Source organism: Mycteria americana, chromosome 23 (assembly GCF_035582795.1).
Source record: "Mycteria americana isolate JAX WOST 10 ecotype Jacksonville Zoo and Gardens chromosome 23, USCA_MyAme_1.0, whole genome shotgun sequence".
In the NCBI taxonomy this organism is placed as follows: Eukaryota; Metazoa; Chordata; class Aves; order Ciconiiformes; family Ciconiidae; genus Mycteria; species Mycteria americana.
The window spans coordinates 4,983,167-5,010,124 of NC_134387.1; the positions used below are offsets into that span (position 1 = coordinate 4,983,167).

The 26,958-nt window shown below is 46.0% G+C and overlaps 1 protein-coding gene across 1 annotated transcript in view; it reads left to right on the forward strand.

Annotated features, from left to right (window-relative positions):
• STC1 (stanniocalcin 1) overlaps positions 1-16,646 on the forward strand; it is a 55,336-nt gene extending 38,690 nt beyond the window's left edge. The window contains exons 2-7 of the mRNA XM_075523685.1: positions 3,059-3,195; positions 3,671-3,735; positions 7,716-8,219; positions 10,489-10,631; positions 11,661-11,872; positions 15,141-16,646. Of these exons, the coding sequence (XP_075379800.1) occupies positions 8,102-8,219; positions 10,489-10,631; positions 11,661-11,872; positions 15,141-15,411 (744 nt within the window). The 5' untranslated portion in view covers positions 3,059-3,195; positions 3,671-3,735; positions 7,716-8,101 and the 3' untranslated portion in view covers positions 15,412-16,646. The remainder of the gene's footprint in view (positions 1-3,058; positions 3,196-3,670; positions 3,736-7,715; positions 8,220-10,488; positions 10,632-11,660; positions 11,873-15,140) is intronic.
• The last annotated feature ends 10,312 nt before the right edge of the window (positions 16,647-26,958 follow it).

The following is a 26,958-nucleotide window of genomic DNA, read 5'->3' on the forward strand; positions in this document are numbered from 1 at the left end:
TCTTCTCTCTTCACCTCTGCAGGGTCCCTAAAACTCACCTATTTGCCCTGACATGATACGGATGTTTGAAACTCTCTTCTGTAAAATCTGCTTTCCTCTCACTTTTAGTGAATGGTGTGAAAAAGGCAAAAGCCTGTTTTAAAAATGTGGACATGGAGCTCTGATCTCTTCTGTATTACTGCATGCCCAATTAGGAAAGGCATGGAGGTGAAATTTCCCATGGCAAATAAATACATAAAGTCTCCTTGGAGGTAGGGGACAGCCTCGGATTAGTTCTTCGTTGTCACCCCCTTAGTGTCCTTTATCCCTTTCCCTTTCATTTGGTCCACTCCCTAGATTCCAGTTTCTTTCTTTCACTGGTGTCCGTAGACCTCACCTGGCTAGCTGCTTTGATAACACCTTCTCCTGTCTCTTTTCCTAGTAAACGGGCCAAAACAGGTCTTCTGACGACGCTAAAAAATCAGGTTCTTCGCTGTTCTGCTGGTTACCGCACTAGCGAGAAAGCTTGGAGCAGCTGTCAGATATTTATGCAAGCCCTTTTCCTCTTCTATTTTAAGTTCAGTTTTGATCAAAAAAGAAGGGGGGAGAAATCAGCTTGGAAACCACAATACATTATTCAGAGCTCCCTGCTTCTTTTTCCTGCTCGTTCGCAAAAGTAGGTGTGAGGTGTAGCGACGAAACGCACTGTTCAGACTGAACCTGCTGAAGGAGACAGCAAGCAGAGGATTGGAGATGCTGACTTGCTTCTCTACAAAACCCAGTCTTTCTCACTGCCCAAACTATGCTGTCGAGTTAATCATCGTCTCCCTTGGAGGCCAACCCACAGTGAACTTCAGCCAGACAATACACGCGACTCTTCACAGCCCTACTTATTTAGCAATGTTCAGGGTTTAACATCCAAAGCAGCAGATGGGGAGGATAGCATGCGCTGTGGAGGGCAGCAGGCAGAGCAGGGTTGGGAACAAGCTGTTCGAGGCCTGTTTCCTCTTCGATTTAACCTCCCATCTGAACTGGAAGTAACGCTACGCTCAGCCCCAGCTCTGGACGCTCCCATGGCTTTGCGTCGCAAGTAGGACTTGGTAGGGGTGAGGCATGGCAGAGAATGCAGCACCGTTACTCTCTGTACAGGCTCGGGGAGGACAGAGGTGTATGGTACTGCCTTTCCCTTCAGTTAGCGTAATAAATATTAAATCGTAAAGTTTCCAGGGGCAATGAAGCACAACATTGTGGTTGAGTTGACGGTGAGTGAGGATATGGGGGATATCTTTTCTTCTGAGACCATCGCTGAGCCAGTGTTTTTTACCAGGACCCCTAAAAGGAGAAGAATGGCTGTGTTACTGATGCAGAACCTCAGAGAAAATACAGAAAATTTCCCTGGTTTTCTTCTTCTAAAAATACCCTGTGTATGTTTCTACTGTGACAAACAGGTATTGCATATGGGTATTTCAGGGTGGGGACTGGGACAAGAAGCATCCAGTGGCCTGTGCTTTGACTAGCCCAAAATCCAGCAGGGACAATGATTTCAGGGACCTTCAGCCTCTGCAGTTCTGGGGTTGCGTCGGCTGCAAGTCAACCTCTGGCACGGAGACCAGAGGCCATAATCCCCAGGGGAGCTTTCCCATTTGCTTCTATATGTTTTGAATTACGCTCTACTCACTCAGCTCCTCTTACCTAACAAGGCACTGTGTTATTTAGGCCTTGGCAATTAATAGTTTTTCCATGAGAATAATCTTTCTAGCTTCTGAAAAATCACGGGGAAAGTATGATTCTCATGTTAAACGTTCTTGTCAGGATGGTAACCAGAATATTTAATACACTAACTTTAGGATCTGTGACTTGTTACGGTAATAAAAAGAAAAAATACAAAATGACACTCTTGCAAAACAAATTCCAGTAACTATTGGCTAGAAAAGTTTCAAGAGACTTTCTCAAGAGTAAAGTGAGGAGGCTGCCATGTCATTGCCTTTTTTGTTGTTTTTGTTTTTTTTTAAAACAGCTGCTGTGCAAATTGAAATGTATATTGCTGGCTGATTCCTGCTTGCCTTATTTCACACCTAGTGCTGAGGTCACCCTGCAAGAGGCTGAGCGGGGAATGCTCTTGCCTGTCTGTAAACAGGGGAAAGATCTTCCCAAGGATCCTTCCACAGCACACAAAAAAAGCAAATTCATGATTCATGAAGGCTCTGGCCATAGATCTTGCAAAGAAATGCTTGGCAGCTTTAGAGAATAGCTGGGTTTATTTTAACCTTTAAGAATGACACCAATTTCACAGCTGTTAATGCTATGTGGCTCCTACGCTTTCCAATGCAAATTGCACATGAAGGGCTAATGCATTTTGATGAAGGAGGGGGGGTGAGGCAGAATCTCCATATTAATGTGCCAATATCTTTGTTCTGAAGTGTTTAATTTTATGCTTTAATGAGAGATCCTCTTTCTGGTTAAGGCAAGCCTTTGCAAGAAACTATTTAGATATTTGCTAGTGTCATCAGGCTCTGGAGCAGGGGGAGGGAAATACTTATTGCCAGTGCTGGGGGGGTGCCTCTGTGGCAAAGACTGTTGCGGTGGGAGTCCCACGTAGATGGGGGAGTCCCTGAGTAAAGGTCTTACCCAGAGCCCCTCAAAATCAGGTTTGGGATTAACTTGCTGCAGTCAAAAGAATTGGGGATTTTGGATCAACCGGCTGGTGAGCTGCTGGCTGCGCAGAGGAGAGTAGATGTGATGGGAGTCCAACCACTCTAAAATTTTGGGGGGCTTCCTCCCTCTCTCCATCTGTGCCAGCATCTCTGAGTTCCGATTGCTTTTACTTCAGGTGAACAACTCTGTCACTGTGTGCAAAACCTGGCGTTCTGTCTCCATGCGCATCCTCCAAAATACATTACTCATCGGCATGATGTGGGATAACCTGCCAAAGCATATTGCCGCGTATAAATGCAACCTCCTCGCCTCTGTGGGCCACGTCCTGCTTCTGTAACTCCTCTCGGCTAGTGCTTTAGGGCTGGGACTGGCACATCTACCTGCTGAATGGAAGGATTAAAAAACCTCTGACTCTGTTTTTCAGGTACAAATCCAGTCCAAACCAGTGATATCCATGTTTGGTTAGAGTGGAGTAAAGCTGTCAGCCTGCCACAGCAATGCCTCTAAAGGACTGTTTCACCTTCCACAGATGCATATTTTCACTGCCTGGATCAGGCCAAGGTACCAGGAATTGAGTCCTGAAAGTTCTTTATGTATCTGATATGTGATGCACATTTGGTTTTAATCAAAATCCCGTTGAAACAGGCAGTCAGGATTTAGAGCTAATACCGGGTTATTATTAGTAATCACTTTTCATCATGCATTGCATTTACAAGATACAAAACAATCCCAGCAGAAATACACGAAAATACATAATTCCTTTTATTAAAAAATCAGATTGTGCGAGGTGAATAAATCATGTAATATGGTACAGTAATATGAGAAGACCTTTAATTTATGTTTCCGATTAACTCAAACACAGTAGAAGACAATAGTTGCAACCTTATGTTGGGCATTCAACAACTGTACCTTAAACATACAGTGGTCATGACACAATTAAACCTATTCTGACTTTTTGCATATAAACCAGAGATATTAAATCCCTTTGTTTAATAAGAAGATTTTGAGCAGATTTTTTTGTTGTTGTTGTTGCCAGGTTTATGGAGCGAAGGCCAAAGCCTGTAGACAGATCCAAGTGGCTTTGTTGGGGCAGACACCCAGGTAACTCTTAAATTGTATCCTGCCTTTTGGAACAAGTTCTGACATCACTTGCACCGGTGCAGCCGGGGTTATTCATTTGGGCTAAGCAAATTAAAAGGTTCTGCTTAGCCTCTCCCTTACTTTGCTTTTATACTGTCAGTGTAATTGAAGCTACTCCTGGTTTATAACTCTACGATGGGGAATTGCATCCAGACAGCGTGTAGTGACGCATCAGAATAATGGCATAGATGAAGGGCTAATATTGAATTCGGCGGTTATACTAATGTACACCTGTTGAGGATCTGGTCCAGCGAGATGTGCGCAGGCGGCTGGCGAGCTATCAAGGCCTCGAGACAGCGCAGGTTTGATCCTTATAACGCACGGAGCGTTTCCCATGAGGTTCCACGCACGTTAAAGTTGCAGATGGAGCATGCTCTGCCCTTTGCTGGACATGGGTCCTGCTCTGTGCCAGCCTACCCCATACGCACAACGCTGCTCCGTGGCGGCACTTTCCGGCCATCCCTTTTGCGCGTTAACAGAGTTAACTGCAGCGTGTCAACCGGCCGAGCCGCGAGAAAGGGTGGGGTGGCTGCGTACGTGTGTGCCGAAGTGTCGCTGCCGCGAGAGGCGGCATAAGAGGAGGTTCGTTTGCTTGGAAGGAGCAGACGTGCGGGGACGAACCAGCGGAGCGTTGCTAACTCCCGAGGTGATGCAGTTGCTCACGTCCCTCCGGAGCGGAGCGAATGGAGGGGTCCTGTGCTGGGGAAGGGGGGCTGAAAGGTGGGCAGGGATCGAGTTACACAATGGCAGGGGGGGCCGCTGCCCTCGCAGCAGCTTCCAGCCAGGCAGCAGCTGAGCACAAAGCGGGGGGGTTATTGACTTTAGGTTCCCCTCTTTTCTTTTTCTTCTTTTGTTTTCCCCTATATTTCTGATTGAGGTTGGACAAAAATCTTAACACCTTGGGCATGGACTAACAGTGGTACAATAGTGTCTACTGTTCAATTTAATAGGATCTCTTGAATGGAAATGGAAAGGAGGGGACAGTTCGCTCAGGGCTAACAGTGCCTTTCTTTTTTTCCTTTACATGTATCGGCCAGGAAACAAACCCTTCTACTTCAGGGCAGCATTTAACCTGTAAGGGAAGCTACGGCGAAAATTCTTCTAGCCGGTTATGTCGAGCCTTTAGTAACAAATAGTGGAACTTCTTTTGGGTTTTTATTTTTTGGTTTGTTTTTTTTTTCTCTTCTGGTGAGATCTCTAGGGTTTAGGCCAGCTATTAACTGAGAACAGGAGGAGGGAAGATTTTTAGGGAAAATCTTATCCCATCATGAATATTCTTCTGTCCCTAAACCTTCTAGCAACGGTCTTAAAGGCATGACCCTGGAGTGGGCAGACCACCGATCTTTGAACAGTCTGATGATTCCTGCACCAGTTATTTCTTTTTCCCTTTAAAAGCTTGAGTACCAGAGAGAAGCCAAGCTCCTCTGCCATCATACAGCGAGTGCAGAATGGAAGTTACAGGGGGATTTTGCAGTTCTTGTTGCCTTCACTATGCAAAATAAGTAATGCAAATATGCTCTGGTACCAAAGGACTCAAATGTCTCTTGCAGAAATTTGCTTGTACAAGTCTCCTGCCAGATTTGACAGCAACTCAGTATGGGTCCTTCACTCCTGAATTCGTTTTCCCACTTTCTTAAAGCAGTAATAAAGGTACTGCCTTCACAAGGTCTTTTTGGAGACTCGATAAAGTTTTTCTGGTATTATAATGTTTGCATGTGTCCTGATCCAATATATTGGACTGTATTGTAGTGCCCGTTCCCATTACCAAACTGAACCTCATCTTAATCTCCTGTTACTGCTATCTGTAATTAAAACTGGTTGCTGTAAAAATATGCAGCAGGTACAAATACTAAATATGTCCCTAAAGGAGTAAATCAGCCCTGGAATAATGATATGAGGAAGAATAGAAAATGTGCTGGAAGAATTTTAGTATCAATAGGAACTACTTGCTACGAATTTTTCCTTACACTTGGACTCAAATCAGGATGCATACGTGCTCACAGGGCCAGGACAACCTGTTTTGTTTTGCAAACTACTTCAGTTCAGATTGAAACATTAAAAAAGACAAGTAGGAATGTTCACCTTGGGGGTGAAGGGGTGGAGAAATTGGGCTTTGAGTTTGAAATTCAATTTTGTGGAAAATGCAATGCTTCCACTCCAAATAGGACTTAGATAGAATGGTGATTCATCCCCCATTGAAGTCAATGCCAGAGTTGCTTTTGATTTAATCAGTATCAAACCCTATGGGATTATTGTCACTTGCAAACTGGACTGGTCCTATTAAGTAGAGAAACCACAGTGCTTTTGCAGGGCTGCTTCTTTTTTTATATTTTTCTTTTTTTTTTTTTTTATTTATTTAATGAAATTGGCTCAGTGTCACAAAACTGAGACGAAACCCGAAACCCTTCTGTTTCAGTGCTTTTTGAATGTTCTTGGAACATCTGGCACAGCTGTTATTTTGACCCCAAGGCAGGAGCACAACCTCACTCCTGTTCCTATTCCAATTGAAGCTGACACCAAATATGCCAACACGAATGGAGCTGCGCAGCCCAAACTGAGCTGTCAGCTCCCTCTCGGAAGAAATGAGAGCTCAGGGATGGGGCGAGGAACCAGAGCGGTCCCATTGTCACGGTCAGAGCTGTCAAACCTACACAAAAAAAGACAGGAATGAGGTAAAGCAGTGGGCACTGTTTCTGGAGCTCCACTAAGGAAGAGGCTACTTACGTTTTTCTTTAAATTGCTTCCTTATTGACTTTTAAATTTAGCCACCCATAAACCTGAATGAATGCTCACAGGACAAGGGTTTTTTGCACCTCCACTTAAATGAGATTTGTAGAACTGGTTCATCCAAACGGCACTTCTGTACGTGGACGGATCTATGAATCTTTTCGAGCTGCATTTCCTTGCCTGACACCACAGAGACAAGAGTATTTTTCCTTTTGACAGAAAAGATCGTGGGGATAGCTGAGTGAGAGTCAAACATGCTCAGGATCCAAAAGAAGCTATCTCGTCTCTGATCAGTAATACCTGATATCTAAATCTTTCGACTTATTCTAAGCTGCAGGAACTTGTAACTTTTTATCTATACATCTCCTTTCTCCATGCACCTTCCTGATTTCCTTTCAGCCTTAAGACTTAATACTACTGCTTATACTTTCATCCCTTAAATACTCAGAGCCCTAAATTGTCTCTGGTATACAGGATAATCAGTTCTCTAGTGTGTTAATCCTCATTATGTGCCTATTAAAATGAAGATTAAATCAAGCATTAGAGTTCCTCCTCCCGTTATGAAATCTGAAAAGCAGGATTGAATTGGGGGGCGGGGGGGAGGGGGGACGACCACCAAACACCTAAAAAATTGTTTCTTGAGCTTTACTGGTTTACTGGGAACCAGTAAAAGCAAGGCTACACTGAAGTCTGAGGTATGAACACAGGATTTTATTAACGTAATTGTGCAAGTGAGGGGAAGATCAGGAATGCAGTGTACGAGGAATAAGGTTTTAGGCACCGGGAGGGTATTTGCATGTGCCTACGTGAGGTGTAGTGTGTTTGTACACGGGTTCGGTGTTGCGCGCACGTGCTTTGGCAGGCAAGAGGCGATGCCTCCCATCTGCACGCACACAGGTACGTCCTCTTTGCCTTTCTGGGGGGCTGAGGTCAGGTGCAGGGCTGCCCCGCCGCGTGAAGGCTCGGCGCCAGCCCCCATTGTACGTGCCGTACAAAAATGCCCCTTCCCTTCTTCCAAGCTGCTGTAACCCTGGGATAACTGCTAAACGGATGGGAAAATATCTTTTCTTAAAGGGCAGGTGATTTTTGGGGGGTGGGGGAAGATTTAGGACTGCCCTGTCATTTCCTTGAGCTCAATTATCCATAGGAAGTCCCCCCCTCCCTTTCCCACCGCCTCTCCAAAGATTAACTTTTTGGTTATTGTTGTTTGGCAGGTACTTTTAATTGGCTGGAAAATATTCTTCCTGTGAAGTTGCAGTTTTCTGGGGCTTGAATGAGTCCAGTCTGCCATTGGCTCTGCCCAGCGCCTCCCGATTGGCTCGGCAGCCCGCGGGGGGACCGATAAGGGCGGCTATAAAAGCCCTCGGCGCTGCTCCTGGTCCCCCAGCGAGCAGGAGCCAGAGGGGCCGGGCAGAGCGGGGCTGCGGCACGTCCCCGAGCCTCGGCAGACTCCTTTCTCTCTCCCTGGGAGCGCGTATCCAGATCCACATCTTTGCTCAAGCCGAAGTGGAAGAGGAGAGACACACACACACATACACCAAAAAAAAAAAAAAAAAAAAACCCACCCAAAAAGCCACACTTAGCGGAAACTTGTCAGAGAATGCTCCTAAAGTCTGGTTTTCTCCTGCTGCTGGTGATCAGTGCATCTGCATCCTATGAAGCTGAACAGAATGACTCTGTGAGCCCCAGGAAACCCAGGGTTGCAGCCCAGAACTCAGGTAACACCCAGCAAGGAGGGCTTTGAGCCTGAACCCTGATGTGTTAAACTGTTTCAGATATCTCTACTGCTGATTTTTCTTTTTTTTCTTCTTTTTTTTTTTGCTTATAAACTTAATGGCTGGTAGGAACAAATATTAATTTAAGGGTCTGATTCAGGAGGATATTGGTGCATAGCTGGAGAAGAAATCTTCTCCTTTCAGGAGCTGGGTCAGGGAACCGGTGTGTGATCTGCTTGCAGGATGCAATCCATTCTCTCTCCTCCTCCCCCATCTACTAAATGAGTTCCATGTACTTTTTTTTTTTTCCCCTGCTTGCATGTATCTTTCTCTCTTCTCCAATTGCAGTCATACTTTGGTGTTAAATTCCTTGCTTTTTAGGAAGTTGATAAAATCCGTGGAAATTTGACTGAACCATTGTTCTGCCAAACATCTGTCTATTCAAAGAGGGGGAGAGAGATATGCGACTTTGAAGAATGCAGTAACCTAGAAACTGTCCACTGCTAGCATTTATTTTCAAAAACTGATTGCTATCAGTTAGATGGTACCATAAAAATACGATTGTGACATTTAGCAAACTTGCTTTTACAATGGATAAAAAAATTGCTGGCAAGTCAGCTCTGGATGTCTCTACTTTGTGCACTATAGATGCTTAGATAAGTTGGACACATTGTCTTGAACAATGGAAATTAAAAATGTCTTCTAGTATACTGAAAAGATATTAGGTCTCTAATTTGGAGCTCATTAACAGATGTCTTATTTTAGATCTGCAAGGCTCTGCAGCATTATACTAGGGTGTTTGCTCAATTTCCTTTTGTATTTGGTTGCTATAGAAACATAGGGTCTCACTATTGCACCGTGCCTAAAACAATAAAAGCTTAATGCATACTAAGTCTGCTGAAAGCAAAGTTATAATTTGAACCTGTGGAAACATAATCATGGGAATGACTTGTGCAATGGTAAGGTTATGAACTGGGGAGAGGATGATCTTACTAAATATTTCTCCCTTCAGGCGCATAAGCAAGAGTGGAGAATAAGGAGGGGTTAATTGGGTGATTCTTTTAAATATTTTTTTTCTCCTCTTTTCTGTAAAGATCCTAGTTCTATAGATACGTCTTTAGGCTACAACTTAGCTCTTAATAAGGTGTGTTCTCTTCCACTAAATGCAAATCCTCACTTTTCCCACACCTAGGATCTTGATGGGAGACACTGGGTTTGCATTTCTTCCTAAAGAATGTCTCGTAACATGATCTGCAAAAGTAATGAATATGCCTTGCACAGACACATAAGGGGACAGATGTTCAGCTTACCAAAAAAGGTTAATCCCTACTAATTTCAGGGCAATCATGTGGCAATACTGCTGATTCATTGTTAAAATGCATAGTATCTGCACTAAAAAAGATGGGATGACATGGATACCCTCCTGTTCAGACTAACTACTGCCTCAACGATTTTAATTATACATGGTCAGCTCCATTACCTTAACTTTCTCTGCCCAAATGTCCCTTCTCTCTGCAAATCTTCAGCAGTATGACCTTTCTTGGCTATGCTTGCAAACTGCCGGGTACCAGGTTAGTATTTAGCACCAAGCTGCTCGTTCAAGTCCTTTGTAGTACTGATAATTGACACGCAAACTAAAATCTTATTTCTAGATACTTGGCGCTTTTTAGAAAAGCACAAATGCCTCCAAAGCTAGCAAAACCAGTGCTTCCTCGCAGTAAGTGCAAATTTCGTGCCAGCTCATTGGCAATCGCCATCACTTCAGTCTCCTTTTAAATGAGGTTTGTGAGCCAGATGCTGCCAAGCTGCTCTGACCTGCCTTTGGTCTAAGACCGTGGAGAAGACCTCACCACCCAGTGCTCTTCATGGGCCCATCCTCACTACTTCTGCCTTCTTTAGAGGAACTCTGAATAAAGCTGTAAATGCATGCAATCAGAATTAAGTTGCGATGGACCTGTAAGTCTTCATCTAGGCAAAGACTATCAGATGTTGCCTGTCTTTTAAACCGTATGTAACCGATTGAAGGTTTTGGTAATTGCAGTTTCTGTGCCTTGATTTGCTGGTGATCTGTTGCATGATTTCAGTTAATAACTCCCTTTGGCAGCGCCTTTGGCCTCTCTTCGTTACCTCTCCCTCCAGTCCCGAAAAGCAATAAGGCTACTGCTTGACTGCAGTTGAGCGTGACTTGATGTTGTGCTGGAGAAGGGCTTTACAGCGTCAGGCGTCGGGGAGCGGTGCGTACATAATGTTGTGCCTGTGCCTCTCTCTGCAGCCGAGGTGGTTCGCTGTCTGAACAGTGCCCTCCAGGTGGGCTGCGGGGCCTTCGCCTGCCTGGAGAACTCCACATGCGACACGGATGGCATGTACGACATCTGCAAGTCCTTCCTGTACAGTGCTGCTAAATTTGACACTCAGGTACAGTACGAGTATAAAGGGGACAAGAATAATACCTTGCCGTTAGAGCTCCCTTTTCATGCCCCGATTCAATAAAGTGCTTTTACAAGCCCTGTGACACTAAAGCACGTGCTTAAATGCTTTGCCGAACAGATGCATTAATTTCTCTGTCCTCATGGAGATGGGGTCTGTGCAGGCTTAACCCTTCCTTTCTTGCAGCCCTTCCTGCTGCTTAGCTACTCCTCTGAACCATGATTTTGGTTTTTGGCTACAAATGCATCCTTCAGGGCTATTTTCTACAGTACATTTTCCACATACTGTATGCTATGTGTGAGGACTTGGCAAGGAGTGTTTTGTGGGGCGGAGAGCTAAGTTTCCTCTTCAGGAGGAAATATAAACGTTCTTCTAACAAAGTAAGTCTTCTGACTGTGTGACCTGGCACAGGGCTGGGATTTGAATTGGAAGTCTTCGGGCCTGGGAATGCACAGCCAGATCAGCCTCTCCGGAGCTGCAGTCACTCGCAGCAGAATAAATAGGATAATATCAGAGGACTGTGGCTCTGCCAAGGGCCCTTTTCCTTCGTACTTTCTTCCCAAAATGTGCACACCCCCTCATTCCCTGCGCTCTCGCTCCCAAGGACAAACTTAAAAGCTCTTAAAGCATCTTGAGGTCTGGTGAACCAGATGTGTTAAATCGCTGGTATGCAGCGAGCGGTCCGGCCCCCTCCCGGAGGGCAGAGTTGGCCCATCTCTGGTGCTGGCACTTCTAGGTTTGTTCACGCAAAGACTTCCATTGCCTAAATCTTTTGGGAACAGGAGCTCCCTGTTCTCTGTGGACTGTGTGCATCCCAACTTAAACTGCTGTGACTGTAACTATGCAATAATTGCGAGCATTTAGGGTCCAATTCCCTGCTGTGCTTGGTAAGGGACCTCCAGCAGGTCTGTAATTGCAGCAAGGGTAATTAATAGCAGCCCACCACAGCGGAGTATCTGTTAATAGATCCCTTTCTATGAAATCTGTTGCAATTTAACGTTTTTCTTCTGTTTCCAGGGAAAAGCTTTTGTGAAAGAAAGCTTGAAATGCATTGCAAATGGGGTTACGTCCAAGGTGTTCCTTGCCATCCGGAGGTGCTCCACTTTCCAAAGAATGATCTCCGAAGTGCAAGAGGAGTGCTACAGCAAGCTGGACATGTGCGGCATTGCGAAACGAAATCCTGAAGCCATCACGGAGGTCGTCCAGCTTCCAAATCAGTTCTCGAACCGGTACGTGGAGCTTTACTCAGCTAAAATGCATCAAATGCAAAAATGTGAAGCACAGAGAAAGAAATGAGAGGAACCAAGTTGACTAACTTCTTACAAGTCCTAATATAGCTTAGCCTAAGTAATGTTCTCTGCCTTTTCAAATCCTTGTTAAGTTTTACCAGCATTCTTCTGATTCTCTTTTTGGTAAATACGATTATAAACATCTCTAGGGGAGAATCATAAAATTAACTAGACGTACATTACTTCAAAGCCTGGAGTTTGTTTAAATGTTAGTTCTTTTAGTTTGAATGCAGTATAATGGTACACAGAGGTTTTAAATACCAAACCAGTCTGATTAATATAGCATCTCTGGCATATTGAGCACTTCAGAGCTTCTCAACCTATTGCAACTTCATTCACTTCTTCAGACTGCAACCATCCCCTTTTTGGGGTTTATATGGCACCTAGCAAAAGAGGCCTTGCCCTCTGACTTACCATGGCAATATGAAGAACTAGGAAAGCTTAAAGGGAACCAGCGAACAGGCTCCTCTATAACCTTATTCTACCATGATCCCGTAGTTCATATTTCTAGGGATAGTCTGGTGTTCTTAATGGTCTCTTTTAGGGTTGTCTTCATCCCTGTTCCTTCTTGATAGCAAGGCTGCCCACAGAAATGGGCACGTCACGCTGCGCTCTGGTGCCTTTGTCTGAGCACAGAACTGCCCTGTCCCCATCCTCCAAGGACAAGAGACAGAGAGAGGCTTCAGGGAGCTACTGCAGTCTGCGCAGTCACACTGCAAGGGCAGGGATTTCTTCCTCTAAATCCTGGAACAATCAGTGCTGAGTCTTGTGATTGGGATAAAAGGGATCTTTTTGAACAGTTTGAGTAAATATGCTCTAGAATTTGAGTGCAAACAGACCAAGCTGCAACTTAACGTGTTGGCTGGCTGCGGCAAATGCTACAGCTCCTCTGGGGTGGCTGTTTGACTTGATCTAGAAGCATCTTAAACCTTCAGACCTATCCTGGGACAGGTGTAGAAGTGATGTATAGATGTTGCATCTCTGACCAGCATAAATTTATTATAGAAAACTCTATTGTAGATATTATATCCAGAAAATGATACTTGTGGGAAGGCAAAAATTATACTTGGGTGTCTTTCCCCTCTTCCCCTAAGCAGATCTGGAAGAGGGCTGGGACGAGGAGCAGGCAGCACTGTGGCGTCAGTGTTGTACAGGCTGAAAGAGTAGTTCAGGTTAATACGACGGACTGTAGAGTTAAACAGCCCTTGGCGGGGCTGTAGGGGCATTGGGGTGAAGGGGGGACGTGTGGACACTTGAGCGAGGTGGGATGCAGCGACAGCAGCAGCGGTGTTATACGTGTTGGGGATGTTCCTCTCCAGAGGGCCGAGCCTGAACTGGAGCTGCTGTCTCCCGAGGCAGAGGGAACTCCTCCCCCACAGCCGCCAACCCTTGTCTAAGCCAAAGGATATTATGACATGTTGAGTAACAAAAGCAGCAGGATTTCCCAGCTAATAGTTTACATTGAGGTCTCCTAAAGCATCCTGCTTTCCCAGCCCCTTTCCCAACATAGCCACAGAATAAGAATGTGCCACTTGGCCTGGGACACTGAGAGGAAGTAGTTAAAGGTCATAGCATCTTCCTGTGATTTAATCTCATGGCAGGAGCAGGAGGAGAGGAAAGCCTTCTTGCCTTTGCTTGCAGTCTGGCTGCTGAAAGGCACTAGCGAGCTGTTCGATTCCAGCTCCAGCTATGGAAACCACCAGGCTGTATTTGTATGAAGGAGGTGTAGAGGAAGGTGGATAGGATCTGTTCCTCCTGTCCTGTTAGACTGGACAGATTTAAGCTGGGTGCATGGCTCGCACAGATGTATTCATCATCAACTACTGGGCACGCTTCAGACCTTAATATTAGCACTGCCGAGCTGTGCTTGCGCTGTACTCCACCGTGCCAAAGCCTGGTCCTTTTGTACGTCAAGTGCAGCAGAAACTTTAACCTCACCTGACCTCCACTGGCTGCTCTAAAGGCCAGAGCTGAGAGTTAGGAAAGGAGTTTGAATGTGAACTCTCATTTCCCTCTTCCTTCCCCTCCTCCACCTGCAGGTTATTCTCTTCTCTGCTCCTGTGGAAAAATGTCACGGTGACCTTAAAGGCTTAAAATAAGTTCCCCGACATCCTTTCAGGCAGAAGTAGCCCAGCAAATATGGGACTGTTCCTCTTTTCCCAACTTTCTCTCCCTAGGAAGATGTTCTCTTGTACAGTGAGGTCCCACTTGCCAGCTTTGCTCTCCCTGCCCGAGCCAGCCGTGCACGCAGGGCTGTGCTGATTCTGCCTTAGCCCCGCGGAGGATCGTTCCTTTGAGCACTGTTCTCCACTCGGCTCAAGCAGCGTTGGGGAAACAGATCAGCACAATTTCCTGGCTCCCTCCTTGAGCAAGGAACGAGTACTCAAGGCTGCTGGAAGGCGAAAATGCAGCACCAGGCCGTAGAGGAGGCAGGCACGCAACAAGGCAAAGCATAAGGTCCTCACTTGTGATTTAATGCATGGTCAGCTTGTTGGAAGTGACAACTGATTGTATGTCCTAAAGATCTGTCCCCAGGGAGTACGTGCATCTGTCAGGCTCTGACTTGGACTGGGCTTGCTTCTCCCTCCTCTGGTCCCTTGCTGTGCATGGAGCAAGGGAGAGGGACGAAAGGGAATGGTGCCGCAGGGATGGATGCATTCGTAGGAAGGGCTGTACTGGCTCAGACCAGTGGTCTGTTTAGCCAGTTATCCTGTCTGCTGATGGGCAGTGTCTGTCTATTAGAAAGATGCGATTATTCTTCTTCCTAAAGCTCTAGAAACTCAGGTTGTTTAGCGGAGAGTAAAATGCACACTTAAGCCAATTACTAGATCGTCTCAGCTCCTTGCTCTCACCTTCTTCCCGATCCACTAGGGTAACACCAGAATCACTTGTGCTTACAGCCTTACCTTTCAGAGCTGGAGCAGCTCCTCATTTAGGACGACTAAATTAGAAGGCTGATGCGTTGTGTTCCTTCCGTATGTCATGGGCCCAGCATGTCCAGCGCCAGGGCATTTGTTAGATGCAGTGAGAGCATGGACATTGTGCACTGTCGAAAGTCAATTTCAGACACACCCTGAATGAGTTAAAAATTCTGATTCTCATAGTATTATCGCTTGGACTGGTCTCCTGGCTTGAGATCAGCTCTTACCTTGTTTCTTTGGTCTTGCTGGGAGACACCTTGGAGTAACGGATGGTAACTCTCACGCAGGTATTACAACAAGCTGGTGAGGAGCTTATTGGAGTGTGATGAAGAGACTGTCAGCGCCATCAAGGACAGCTTGATGGAGAAGATTGGGCCCAACATGGCAAGCCTCTTCCACCTGCTGCAGACAGATCACTGCGCCCAAGGCCACCCGCGTGCGGACTTCACCAGGAGACGTATCACCGAGCCGCAGAAGCTAAAACTCTACTTCAGGAACCTCCGAGGTGAGGGGTCCGCCCCGGCCCACGCAAAGCGCAGCTCTGCTGAAAGCGCGTAACGCCTCGGGGGGGCAACAATGGGTGTGTAAGGGATGCTAAGCACTACCAAAGCTGACGTCTCTCTTCTAGAAGAGTAATGCACCCAAACCAAGTGTACTGTAGCTAGTTTTAATAACAACTAGGAACTGGTTTTAGATTTAGTCATTAATATTTTCTATTCCTCTTGAACAAAACTTTTGCATGGATCTGTGTTCAGTGTCTCAGCTTTCCCGCCGTCAAAATGTCTCCATCTCTTTTCTTCCCCACAAAAAGATACCCCAAACAATCTTAGTCTTAAATATAACCGTACAGTAGTCAGGCCTTCAGACACCAAACTCTAAATGTACTGTAGTGCTAACACCATTGAAGTCTGAAGATTTGGCACCAAGGAGAATAGCTTATTCTCTCTTGTAGTAAGCTGGTAGGCGATGATAGATGCACTAATAACTATTGCACATCCTAAAGATGTCAATGGAATTCGTGTTATGAATCTGTGCTGGCCATGGACGAATATGAATGTCATATTCCTGGTCTCTTAGTGTCATACAGTCCTAATCCTTCCAATACAGCTCCGTTAACCCGTTGATTTACCAAACTCGCTAGCTGTGGATGATTCTAGTTACCGTGACCTGGCACCACAGTGCAAAATGAGTTAAAACTATCCCCCTGACACACACCAAATCAGGAAAGGAACATTTTGTACTACGGAAATGATTAAAAGAGGTGCCAGTCTGTGGCTGAAGCTAGTCAGAAGGTTACATAATCTTGCATTGTATTTAGAAGCTAACATCTATGTACTGTATTTAACTGTCTAAAGCTTTAAAAGAAATCTAACAAAAACAAACCCTGTCTTAAGACTAGAGTATTAAAGGTCTTGCTCTAACTGTGGTATAAATAGTTTTAAAATCTGTCATGTACTGTACATAAATTCCACGAGAGTCTGCTTAAAAGGAGCAGAATATAATAACTTTATTGCGTAAACTTAGTTTTGTAAGTTAGCTATTTCTTTTTTCCTGGAAACAGTATCTCTGTCATATTCAAGAGTTCACATTCTACTCTGTGGCCTTTTTATAATGAAAGAGAGAAAATGTTTAGGACAGAAATTACAGAGCCAGAAACAAGCCTCTCTTCTCATAGTTAAAATGGAGGAAAAAAAAAAAAGAAGAGTTCCAACTGGCCAGTCCTATCTCCACAGAGCTGCTGTGAGACGCAGTTATACCCAAGGCACGAGTGCTGCTGGAGAGCTATTTGGGGACTTATCAGATGGCTGACAAAAAGCTGCGTGGGGATCTCATAGCTGCCCCAGGGTAAAACCTACTCTAGAAAGTTGGTTTCTGGGGAAAGGCAGGAAAAATCCTTAAATTCTCTTAAGCTTCAGAAGTAAAGCAACGTGCCTGCTTTTAAGAGGACGCATGCATTAATGCTCTCAGATCTGCCTTTCCTCCCATCCACCTCCTCGGCAGCCTCAGAACAGGAGCGGAGCAGCCGGTCCCGCAGCAGTAGCTGGGGGCCTCCCCCAAACGCCGCTCTCTGCACAGTAGTCTGGCCGGGCTTCGGTGAGCCAGAAAAAGCCACATTGTGGCATGCGATCAACAAGGCCAGTTCCACGCTCCAAATCTATCCCGTTAGAGTCCGTCTGCAGAGTGGATGACTCTTGCTCAACTAGTTAGAGAGCTAATAAAGGAGGGATCTATTTTTCTTTTCAAAATCTAAAGCAATATAACTTTTTTTTTTTTTTTTAAACCACAAAGCCTTTAAACAATAACTTGCTGCTAATATATTGAAACCAGATGCAGTGGCAGCATTTCTGATATTGCTGTCTTCATTAAATGTAGCCCAAAAGTGCTGTCATAAAATTGTAAGCAGCAAAAAATGTTGCTGATGGTAGAGGGTTGTTACTTTATTTTTTTTTTTTAATACTCTGAATCGTGCCGTCCAGGGCAAGCAAGATGCAATATTGCTCGTTCTTAAATCACAGTCAGGTATATAGAGTCCAACACAAAGAAGTTTTGCAAGGTGAAAACCAAAGGCCCCTTGAATATCCTGACCCTAAAAGTTTGACTTACGCTTAGGAACTGATCCCGGAACTGTGCACGTGCGACTCTCCACCCTACAGCATTCCACCTCACGCTGCACCGTTAGGAGACGGGGATTACTAAATAGGGAAGTCTGCTGGGGGTTGTGCATCAAGTGTGTATTCCTATTTGGGGAAATAGTTACAAAAAGGTCTTTACCTGGCTCGAGGCAGTGTCCAAACAACGCCCGGATGGCTGCACTGGTGCTACGGAGCCCAGCTCTGGGCTACGCGAAGCAGCTCCCGTTTTGGGTACCCAAGGCCCCTTTGGGCTCGCACCAGCAGAGCTCACTGAGGACATCTAGCAGCCACGATTTTCCATGGAGATGCTCCTAATGGCAAGTGGCTTCTCTGTTGCTTTGTGCATCCATTTCTCTGAAAACCCAAAGAAGGTTTATAAAGTTGATTTGGGGCTGGGGAGGAGGGTTAGGTAACCCCAAACCCTATCTTTTTGGGGTGTCATAATTAACTTTCTTTTTCCAGTGGGAATTTAAACTTCTTGTCCCCTTAATACGGGTGGGAAGACGACTGGGAAAATAATTCCCCCCGATTCGATTTGCTCTGGTATCACAGGTAAACATCACCTGTGCAAACCAAAGCTCTGCCTCTCGGCACCGGCACTGCTGTTGGGGACTCGCCGGATGCCTCGTGTCGGAGAGTGCCTCGACTACATCACGAGATTTTTGAGCTGCTTTAATATGTCACTTTTTTCCTATGCTGAAGTAGTAAGGAAGCCGCAAGCACACATCCATAAAATCAGAAGGCCTGGGGTTCACCTTGCCTAACTTTTGCCATCTAGCCTAAGCTGGTCATTTAAAGCTCTCTCTTATCAGGGGAGGGGGACATGGAGATGGGAGAGGCGCTTCCCATCAGCTGGGAAGGGTGCCTGATTTTCGATGGTTTGAATTAGGTGAGAGAGATCCCCCTGGGGATGGGGAATGATTCTCAATATTAAGTCCAGCTATTTCACGTTTTATTTAATCTCTAATGCTTTATTTTTTTAATCTTGCGTTCATTGCAAAATGATTTCTCTTGGGGGCGGGGAGGGGCTTATCTAGAAATGTTTGCATGATTCTCATTGTGATTTGTTTGCACTTTAGATGTTTTGTGCCATTATAAATTTGCATTATGTATTTATAATTTAAAGATAGTTAGAAGGGGGAGAGAGTTTGGGTTTTTTGTTTTTTTGCTGAGTACTGGAATAAACAGTGAGCATATCTGGTATATGTCATTATTTATTGTTTAAATTACATTTTTAAAGCTCAGTGTGTTCATATAAAGGTTATTTGAAACATATCATAGTAATGAGAAAGATGCAAGTTATTTTCTTTGCTTATTTTTATAATTAAAGATGCATAACATAATGAGGCCTATGTTGGATTTTCTTCTGCAATGAAATAAAATGTCAAATTTAAGGCTTTTTAGTGTCTGACTCTTTCATTAAACCTCACTGTGACCATGATACTACCCAAGAAGCCGGTTGTTGCGGTTCCCTTCGCCTGAGCATCGTGGCTTTTACGTCTGTGCTGGATACCGACTATCTCGGGTTCAGATCCTGCGGTGCAGGTTGTGTGAAGTCAGAGGTTCATCTCTCTCACTCTTCATCTCTGGATGCTGCTCAGCGGCGAGGCTGGAGAAAAATAGGAAGAAGGGGGCGAGTGCAGAGTAAATGATTCCCGAAGTAGCCTTTCAGCATCTAGACCGCCATGCCGAGTATCACTAGAATAATCTGGATACTTGGTCTGACCAAAACCTCCGATCCTGGGCGCCGCAATGTCCAAGAGCAGCTGTAAATCCCAGTGCTAATAAAGCTCTTGTCATGGTTCTCTTGGACAGGGGCCTGACCTTGTCAATTGTATCTTATTTAGCCTGATAACAAAATTAAGGCTGAACCATTTTTTAATGAATGCATCCATTACAGCATTGCAGGAAGAAGAAAATACCTTGATTTTGGCTTCGATGTACATGTAAATGTGCATTTACACTTCATTCAGGAAATCTCCAATTTCCAGTGGAAGATCAAAAAACATTTAATACTCATCAGAGGAAGAGTGGCAAACTAATTCAGACGTACTGCTCCAAAAGCTACTGCAAAGTTTAAAAAAACTATTTCCCCCATCCCATTAGAGTAAGACTTGTCCAAGAGAACCAAAGAATAAATATTAGTAATACAGTTGGGTTAAAAAAAAAAAAAGTCTTCTTCCTTTTTCTTTTGTCCAGCAATGTAGAAATTCCTTTCGAAAGGGGCTGTTAAAACTTTGCTTTCGTTGAAATCCCTTTTCAGTCCAAAGCAAAGTTCATAATAAGATGCAGTAGCTTACCAAAATCAGAAATTATCATTCTTCGCAAACAAACAGGCTGCTGTGGTTCACAGCAGTGAGAGTCGATGAGCCAGCGCGACGCTCATTTAACACTGCTGCACACCAGGGCCGAGGCGCCAGGGCAATTGGACCTTCCTTGCGCTCCCATTTACTGCTCTTAATTCATAGGGGGGGACGAGCCAGCCCCCCCTGCTTACCTGGATACCTCTCTGGGAATTCTCCCTATTCCTGGCTCCAGGTGAGCTTCACCGTTCCAGCGGGAGTTGAGCTGACGTCTCAGGAAGAGGCAGAGGGCGATTACGTGCATCGTCCGAAGCACTCGGCTGTACTGCCAATTTGATTAGGTTTCTCATAAAATTCCTTTCCCCAAATGAAAAAAGCAAAAAGGATGACTAAGAAATGTCAGCATCGCTGCCATAACTGAGCATCGAATCAGGTTTACAAGGGAATACAAAACCAGTTCCCGTCTGTATGGAAGTGCCACTGAGTCATCTGACGTGCCAGCGGTCTGAGAAACGGATGTCACCCTCCGGCTTTCTCATTTGCTTTGCCATCAGTAGGAATCCCAAATCACTTGCTGAACACATGCCTCCACTCACCTACCTGTAAAGCACCGGCTGCTAAATAACACCCCCCAGCCCGCTTTCTAGAAGCCGGAGCAGCAAAGGGAACAGCGTTCAGATAGGAACGACACAAAAATTTAGGGATAAACAGTGAATTACACGTTGCTAGAAACAAAGCCAGTTCACATTTCTGCTCCTGCACAAAGAGCGCCTTGGAAATCGTACAGATGCCACGCTTCCAAAAGCTGGCTTTCACAGCTATTTTGTAATTAATAACCACTATAAAATAATTACTGTCAATACAATGTACTATTCATGTGAAGTCTTCATAAATCTCAGCCTGTACGGCTTCCTCGACAGCCAACCGCATCCCTAAAATGAAATTGTTCTTAGAGAATTTGAGGATTTTGCTGGCCCAAAGCACCTCACCCCAATGCATGGAGTTGCTTAGAAATCTGGACATTTCTATAATAATTCTACGCAACAAATTCTCTTTGAAACCCTGCTCATTCTGGGTCGGCTTTTTTCTTTCTCCCCTTAGCTCCCCCGAGTGCTAAAACTCGACCCCAAAATGAAAGGAGTAAATGACACGAGAACTCTCCAGCATGGATCAAAGCAAGATCAAGTGTGCTCCACCAGCCACTGCAGCATTATGATCAAGCTTTCCTTTCTCCTCCCAAATTCAAGACCGACCTCGTGGTGGGAATTATGTACCCTGTAGATAAAAATGTCAATGATTCATTTACATAGCATATAAGGCAGGCAACATGAGTCAAGTGAAATTCTTTAAAAAGAATAAAGGTGTTCAATCAGGCTGTTTGGAGGGGGGTGGTGGTATTATTATTATTATTATTATTATTATTATTATTATTATTATTATTATTTGGAGGGTGGTGGTGGTATTATTATTATTATTATTATTATTATTATTATCATCATCATCATCATCATCATTATTATCATTATTATTATCATTATTATTGGAAATTCCATTGGAAATTTTTACCTGGCGTCCCCAACTGTGACAATATTTCTGAAGTGCAACGACTTCTCAAGAGTTAGAAAAAAAAAGACATGTTTAGACCAGTGCTAGTAACCAGGGGGTTGATTCCCCAAAAATGGCAGCAGCAGGGCTCTAATCAAAACAGCCGCCACGGTGGAAAGACTCTGCGGAAACAGTCCCAGGAAAGGAAATCTCGGCTCGATGACGACGGGAGAGCTCGAGTGCATTAAAGTCCTGGTTATCATCTTCAAATGGAACAAACAGAGCAGGAGTTAATTTGATTTGGCCGAGGCCCAAAGTACATGATTGACTGATGGTCTTGTCTTGTCCTTTTTTTTTTTTTTTTTTAAGGTTTCATTACAAAACAAGGGAAAAATCATTTCAGATTTTCCTGGTCCTCACCCTTCCTGCTTGCTTTGCTGTTCTGAGCAAGGGGGGAGCGAGAGAAAGAGCGAGCGCAGGAGAGGAGGAGTGTGATCTTTGGCACTTCCAATGACACTGGACAAAATGACTGGGAGTGAAATTTGGGAACAGACTTCACTTCCTGCCTCCCGTGAACTTAGAAAAATAAAAAGCAGAAAAAAACCCCTTCCACAATATAATAAAGGACATTGTCTTTGCCATCATGATTCAGCCAGTACGACCGGGAATATGAAAGAAGTTTAAAAAAAAGTGAAGTAGGATGCTAAAAATATTATCGGAGTTCAAACAAATTGACTCCGCAGTGGTCGTTCCCATCGTGCGAGGTTCGATGGGCGAGATGCAAAAGGCAGAGGCAGAAGGAATGCAAATGGGTGCAGGCTTTACCGTAGTATAAACTGGGGAACTCGCAGTCGCGGGACACCGAGCTCTACAAATGCAATGGAGATTTTCATATATTTCAGTGTAAAGCAATGGCCAAAAATTATGCTGACGGGTTTTGGGGGGGTAACACTGCTTGCAAGCCCTCTCTTTCCAAGGCCTGATGGGAGGGAGGGATACTTGGCACGTATGGAAAGCTTATGGACAATATTGTTCAACAGCATAAGCCACTCAAAACAATTACTTTCTTTCAATAAATCAGCATTTTCCAAGGAGGCGGCTCTTCCTCACCTCGGTCACAATATACAGACTTGTATTTTCGAAGGCTGGGTTCCTCCTCAAAAAGGCCAAGTTAGGCGTTAGAGATAACGAACGTCAGATAATTTTTGCTGTACACCCCCTTATCTTGGCGATGGAGCGGGGTCCACGTTGCAAGCGGCTGGAGAACCTTAGGCACAAAATACCTGCGAGAGACGCGGGAGTTTTATTCCAGATGACAGCTGGAAAAACTAGTAAAACCTGTATGAACTCATGGGGGGGGAAATGTAATTATTTTCACACAGACGGGATTTTTTTCTCTTTTTCTTTTCCTCTTTGGTTTGTATTTTTAAGCAGACTGCAATGCCAGGATAGCCCAGATTGTGGCTACAGATGATTGATCCCTGTTACCTGCGCCTTCCCGCTTCCCCCTCCAGCCTTTCCCCCGGCCGGGACAGATGCTGTGGGTCCAGACGCACAAAACTGAGCCGGTCATAATGGTTATTTAAAGAGAAAAATCATTTTATGGAAACTGCGTTCCCTGTATTCTCAAGCCGGGATAAAATTCCAGTTGGTTCCTTTGAATTTCCTTCAGGGTTATTTTTCATCTGCAGGCTTAGAGCGTTTTGTGCTGCGAAAACAAATCCCTGCTCATCTCTGGATGTGCTGTTTGGCTTGGAGTAATCTACTGGGCTCAATAAAATCATCACCCATCTCCAGCCAGTCGTGCCGAAACCCTAGCACGATTTTGCTCTCATCTGGGGAATTTAGACAGTCCGAACCAGCAGAAAGAGCCCAGCTATTTATTTTTATTAGTGTGCTGATAATTAATCCTAGAAGTTTTTTCAGGACTTGAAAAATCTTTTTCTGAGCCGTTGTTTGCTTAACTGTTTCACATGTGTTTCTTAGAATTACTTTTATTCACTGGCCATGATTTTTCATGGGAATGAGGTGTCCGTCTGTGGGATTCGAGTTCACATTCATGGCTAATTATCTGAAAAAGGTCCCTTTGATCTTTTCCTAAATACGCCTTTATTCCTACAGCCACAGCGAAGAGCATGGTCCCCACAGGGTAGACTCGCAGAGAAGCCTCAAGCATGAAAATTTAAAAAATGAAATTAATCTGAAAAATAAGAGAAGAATACAGCTGTTTTCTCGGGTTTGTCATTCCTCCATCACGGTTGCTCACTCCAGCGCTCCCATGCACAAGTTTCCACGAGCGTCGCTCAACTCCCTGCCCCAACGACCTTCCCCTTCGCCCGCCGTCTCCTGGCCGGGCAGGACACGCTCCTGCCATGCAGCCGTGAATCTTTCCTGCCCGAGGTAAATCTTTCCTTCCTTTGGGCAAAGGCACTGTTCTCAGGAAGAAGGAAGGAGGAGGCTGAGAGTCCCGGCGGTTCACGGAAAAGAGCGTGACTGGTTAGGCGGAGCTGCTATCGGTGAGTCAAGAGCGTCCCGACGACGCACAAGCGTTTTCCTCCTCGTCACTCGCACGGGGGCTGGCGGGAAGGGACACCTGAGCCCCGAGCCCCACTGACACGGTTAAAGCTTTGATTGATGGAGCTGGAGAGGGCAGATGTTTTATCGCTGCATCAGAGGAAAGGGCTCCGGGCAGATCCACCCATGGGGCCCCCGGGAGATGCACCAGCCCTGGAGCTGCATTCCCAGGTCAGGGAGCAAACTTCCCTTAAGGATGGGGAGTGGTATGTTCTGGCCAAAAAAATGAGATTACCAGAAGGACAATATTGGTTTTTCCTCTGGTGTGGAAAGGCGTTCTGCTCTGCTCCCAGCATTGTGCGGCTTTATTCTTCCTAGGGGTGTATTTGGAGTTCACGGAGCCTGACGCTCACCCCGTCGTTAGTCACTAATCAGCGTCAAGTACGAGGGACCTTTTGCTTGAAGCCTCGGGGCCCCTCGGTGCTGCGGGGAAGATCAGCATCCAGAGGAATTTTCCACAAATACCCGGGATTTTCCTGGCGTCCCTTTTGGGGCTACTCGGGACGCTTTGACAGAGCCCTGGTTTCAGCTCACGGGTACTGAGCAAAGCTGAAAAAGCAGATCGACACCAGCTGAGACAATCCCAGCCCCAAACATCAGCCCTTCTCCATCGCAGCGAGCCACCGCCGCCACCCACATCCCATTTACATGCAACTGAGTTGCCAGGAGCATCTGGCTGCGACACCTCCCAAATTTCACATCCAAGCACGGCTAAAAAAGTCACGTTAGTGTCGTAGAAATCCTGCATGCATTGGTGCCTGGCTCAGCTTTACCATCTCCTACTCAATTCTGCAGCAGCTAAGGGTTTCATCTGCCATCAAAATACAAATAACCCTCTGCTCTGATATTCAAACTGCTACAGAAAGCTCATCATTTGCCATAGAGAGAGCAAAATCTTCCCTATAACCTGAATTTCCAGCAATTTGCTAAGCAGACGCTGACCGAAAGGCCAGCAGAAGCAGCACGCATCCCTCTGTGTGGCCGATCTCTGGCAAGATGCGCATTAGTTTTTTCAGCATCCCCTGATATTCAGCTGATGGGCACGATATGAATGAATGAATAATACAGTGGTTTTTCTAAATTACATGTGTGCTCGGAGAGGTCTGGCTGCTTGTCACGCAGGCGGCAGTTCCTTACCGAGGCTGTAAATGTTGTTTTAATGCGGTAATAAGTTTCTCGCACGCTGAGTGAAGGATTAGCCACGTTCATTGCCCCTAAGTGCCTTAAAAGAAGTGAGCCAACCGTCCCAGCTTACTGCCACCTTCAACATCCCAACGCTCGGCTGAGATTTGAGCTCCCAAAGTATCCTGTTGGCCCCTGGGATAAGCCTAACTGAGCCAAACTAAGCACGGATTTGGTTTAAGCAACGACAGGAAAGAAAACATGGAGATGCTGTCTTCTGGTGCGGCGTTTTGGGCTCCCTGCTTAGACGCAATTTGATTTTAAGACAATTATTGACGAAATCTCAAGAAGTTTGGGATTCAAGCATCATGGCAAAGGGCAAGGCTGAAGCTTGGTGTTAATCCCTACCAAAACCCCTCCCGGCTGGGAACGGGGCGAAAGCTGCGTCAGCCCTCGCACAGCATCACTCCAGAGGATTTCTCATGCAGCTCCAGGGCTGTCAGGAAGCGATTAAGAAAGCAGAGGAAATAAAAGCAAGTCAAAGAGTTTTGATCCCGCTCACCCTCTTCCCCCCACGGCGCTGACGCCAGAGAGCAGGATTATTCAGGGTCCCCTTTGAAGCCACGCTTGCGTCAAAGGACAGCACCTGAAAACGGGGAATTTTCTCGATTCCAGCCCGGATTCAGCGGCAGAGAGGAGCAGGGGCTGGTTCAGGGCAGAACCTCATCTCTGCAAACTCTTGACGGTTTGTTCAGTCACCGCCACCCCAGCGCAGCCGCCTCGACCACCGCGTTTCCCAGTACTGCTGCGGGGATCGCACTGGGCAAGAAAACCAAAGCTGGTCTACACCCTTTCCCCCAAGCTGGGCTCAGACCGCTTCACCGAGCCAGCAAAGCACATCGTGATCCCCATCCCCATCCCAGCCGGGGAGCGCAACCCCGCCGCGTTCAACTGCTCCCCCAAAACTGCTCTCCACTGTCACAAAAAGACACATTTCAGAGCAAGCAGGCAACCGCAAGGTTGATTTCTCCAAACCCACCCAAAAAGTCCGGGGTATTATTTGCTTTCCTCCCCTCTCTCCTCCTCCCGGGAGGCTCCGATGTGTTTTCAGCTGGTTCGGCCGCCCCCAGAGCCGGCGCGCAGCCTGACGTCACCCCCCTGCGCTGCACCTCCAGCTCCCATTTGTGCTGGCAGCGCTCGAAAGATAGATCCGAGCAAAGATTATCAGCCCGAGCGGTATTAATAGGAGGCAGCTGCTCTTTAAAGAGGCTTTTAAATAATGTAAAGAAACTTCATCGTATTTTTAAAAGCCTTTTAAGTGAGCCAACCTACCCCTCCTCTTCTCTCCTACCCCCCGAGCCCACGTGCACCCACACCCAGGCGATGTGGTGGCCCTGAAGGGTGCCATTTTGTCACCCTGCTTGCTCAAAAGCAGCTCTCCCGTCGGCGTGGGCCGGGGGACGCGGCTCCATCCCTGCTTCAGCCCGAAGGAGGGTGGCGGCAGGTTTGCGGAGCTGGGAAGGGGTGAGCTGACCCCCCGGCTGCCGCGCCGGGCCAGCTTAGAGCAGCGACCGCTCAAAAGAAGCCATTGGCAGAGCTGGTTTCAAGGAAAACCCAGTGAGGTGCCTAAACTAGCCCCGAGCAGAGCAAATACATCCCCGTGGGTCAGCAGGGTTGTACCCCGGGTCTCGGCCACGCTGAGACCCCCACGCGCTCCCCGGCTCCGCAGCGGGGCCGTGCACGCGGCACGGCCACGAGCCTTGGGACAGGCTGGTGAGATGGGACGGTGTCCCGCTGCCGTGTCTGCTGGCTATTTTAACGGCACGAAGGGAAATAACACAAGATCTCAGTCTTTTCTCCAGCCAGCGCCGGTTCCCGGGCCATGTTTAAGCCAACTAAATGGCTCCCGAGTGCAACAACAGCCTGTG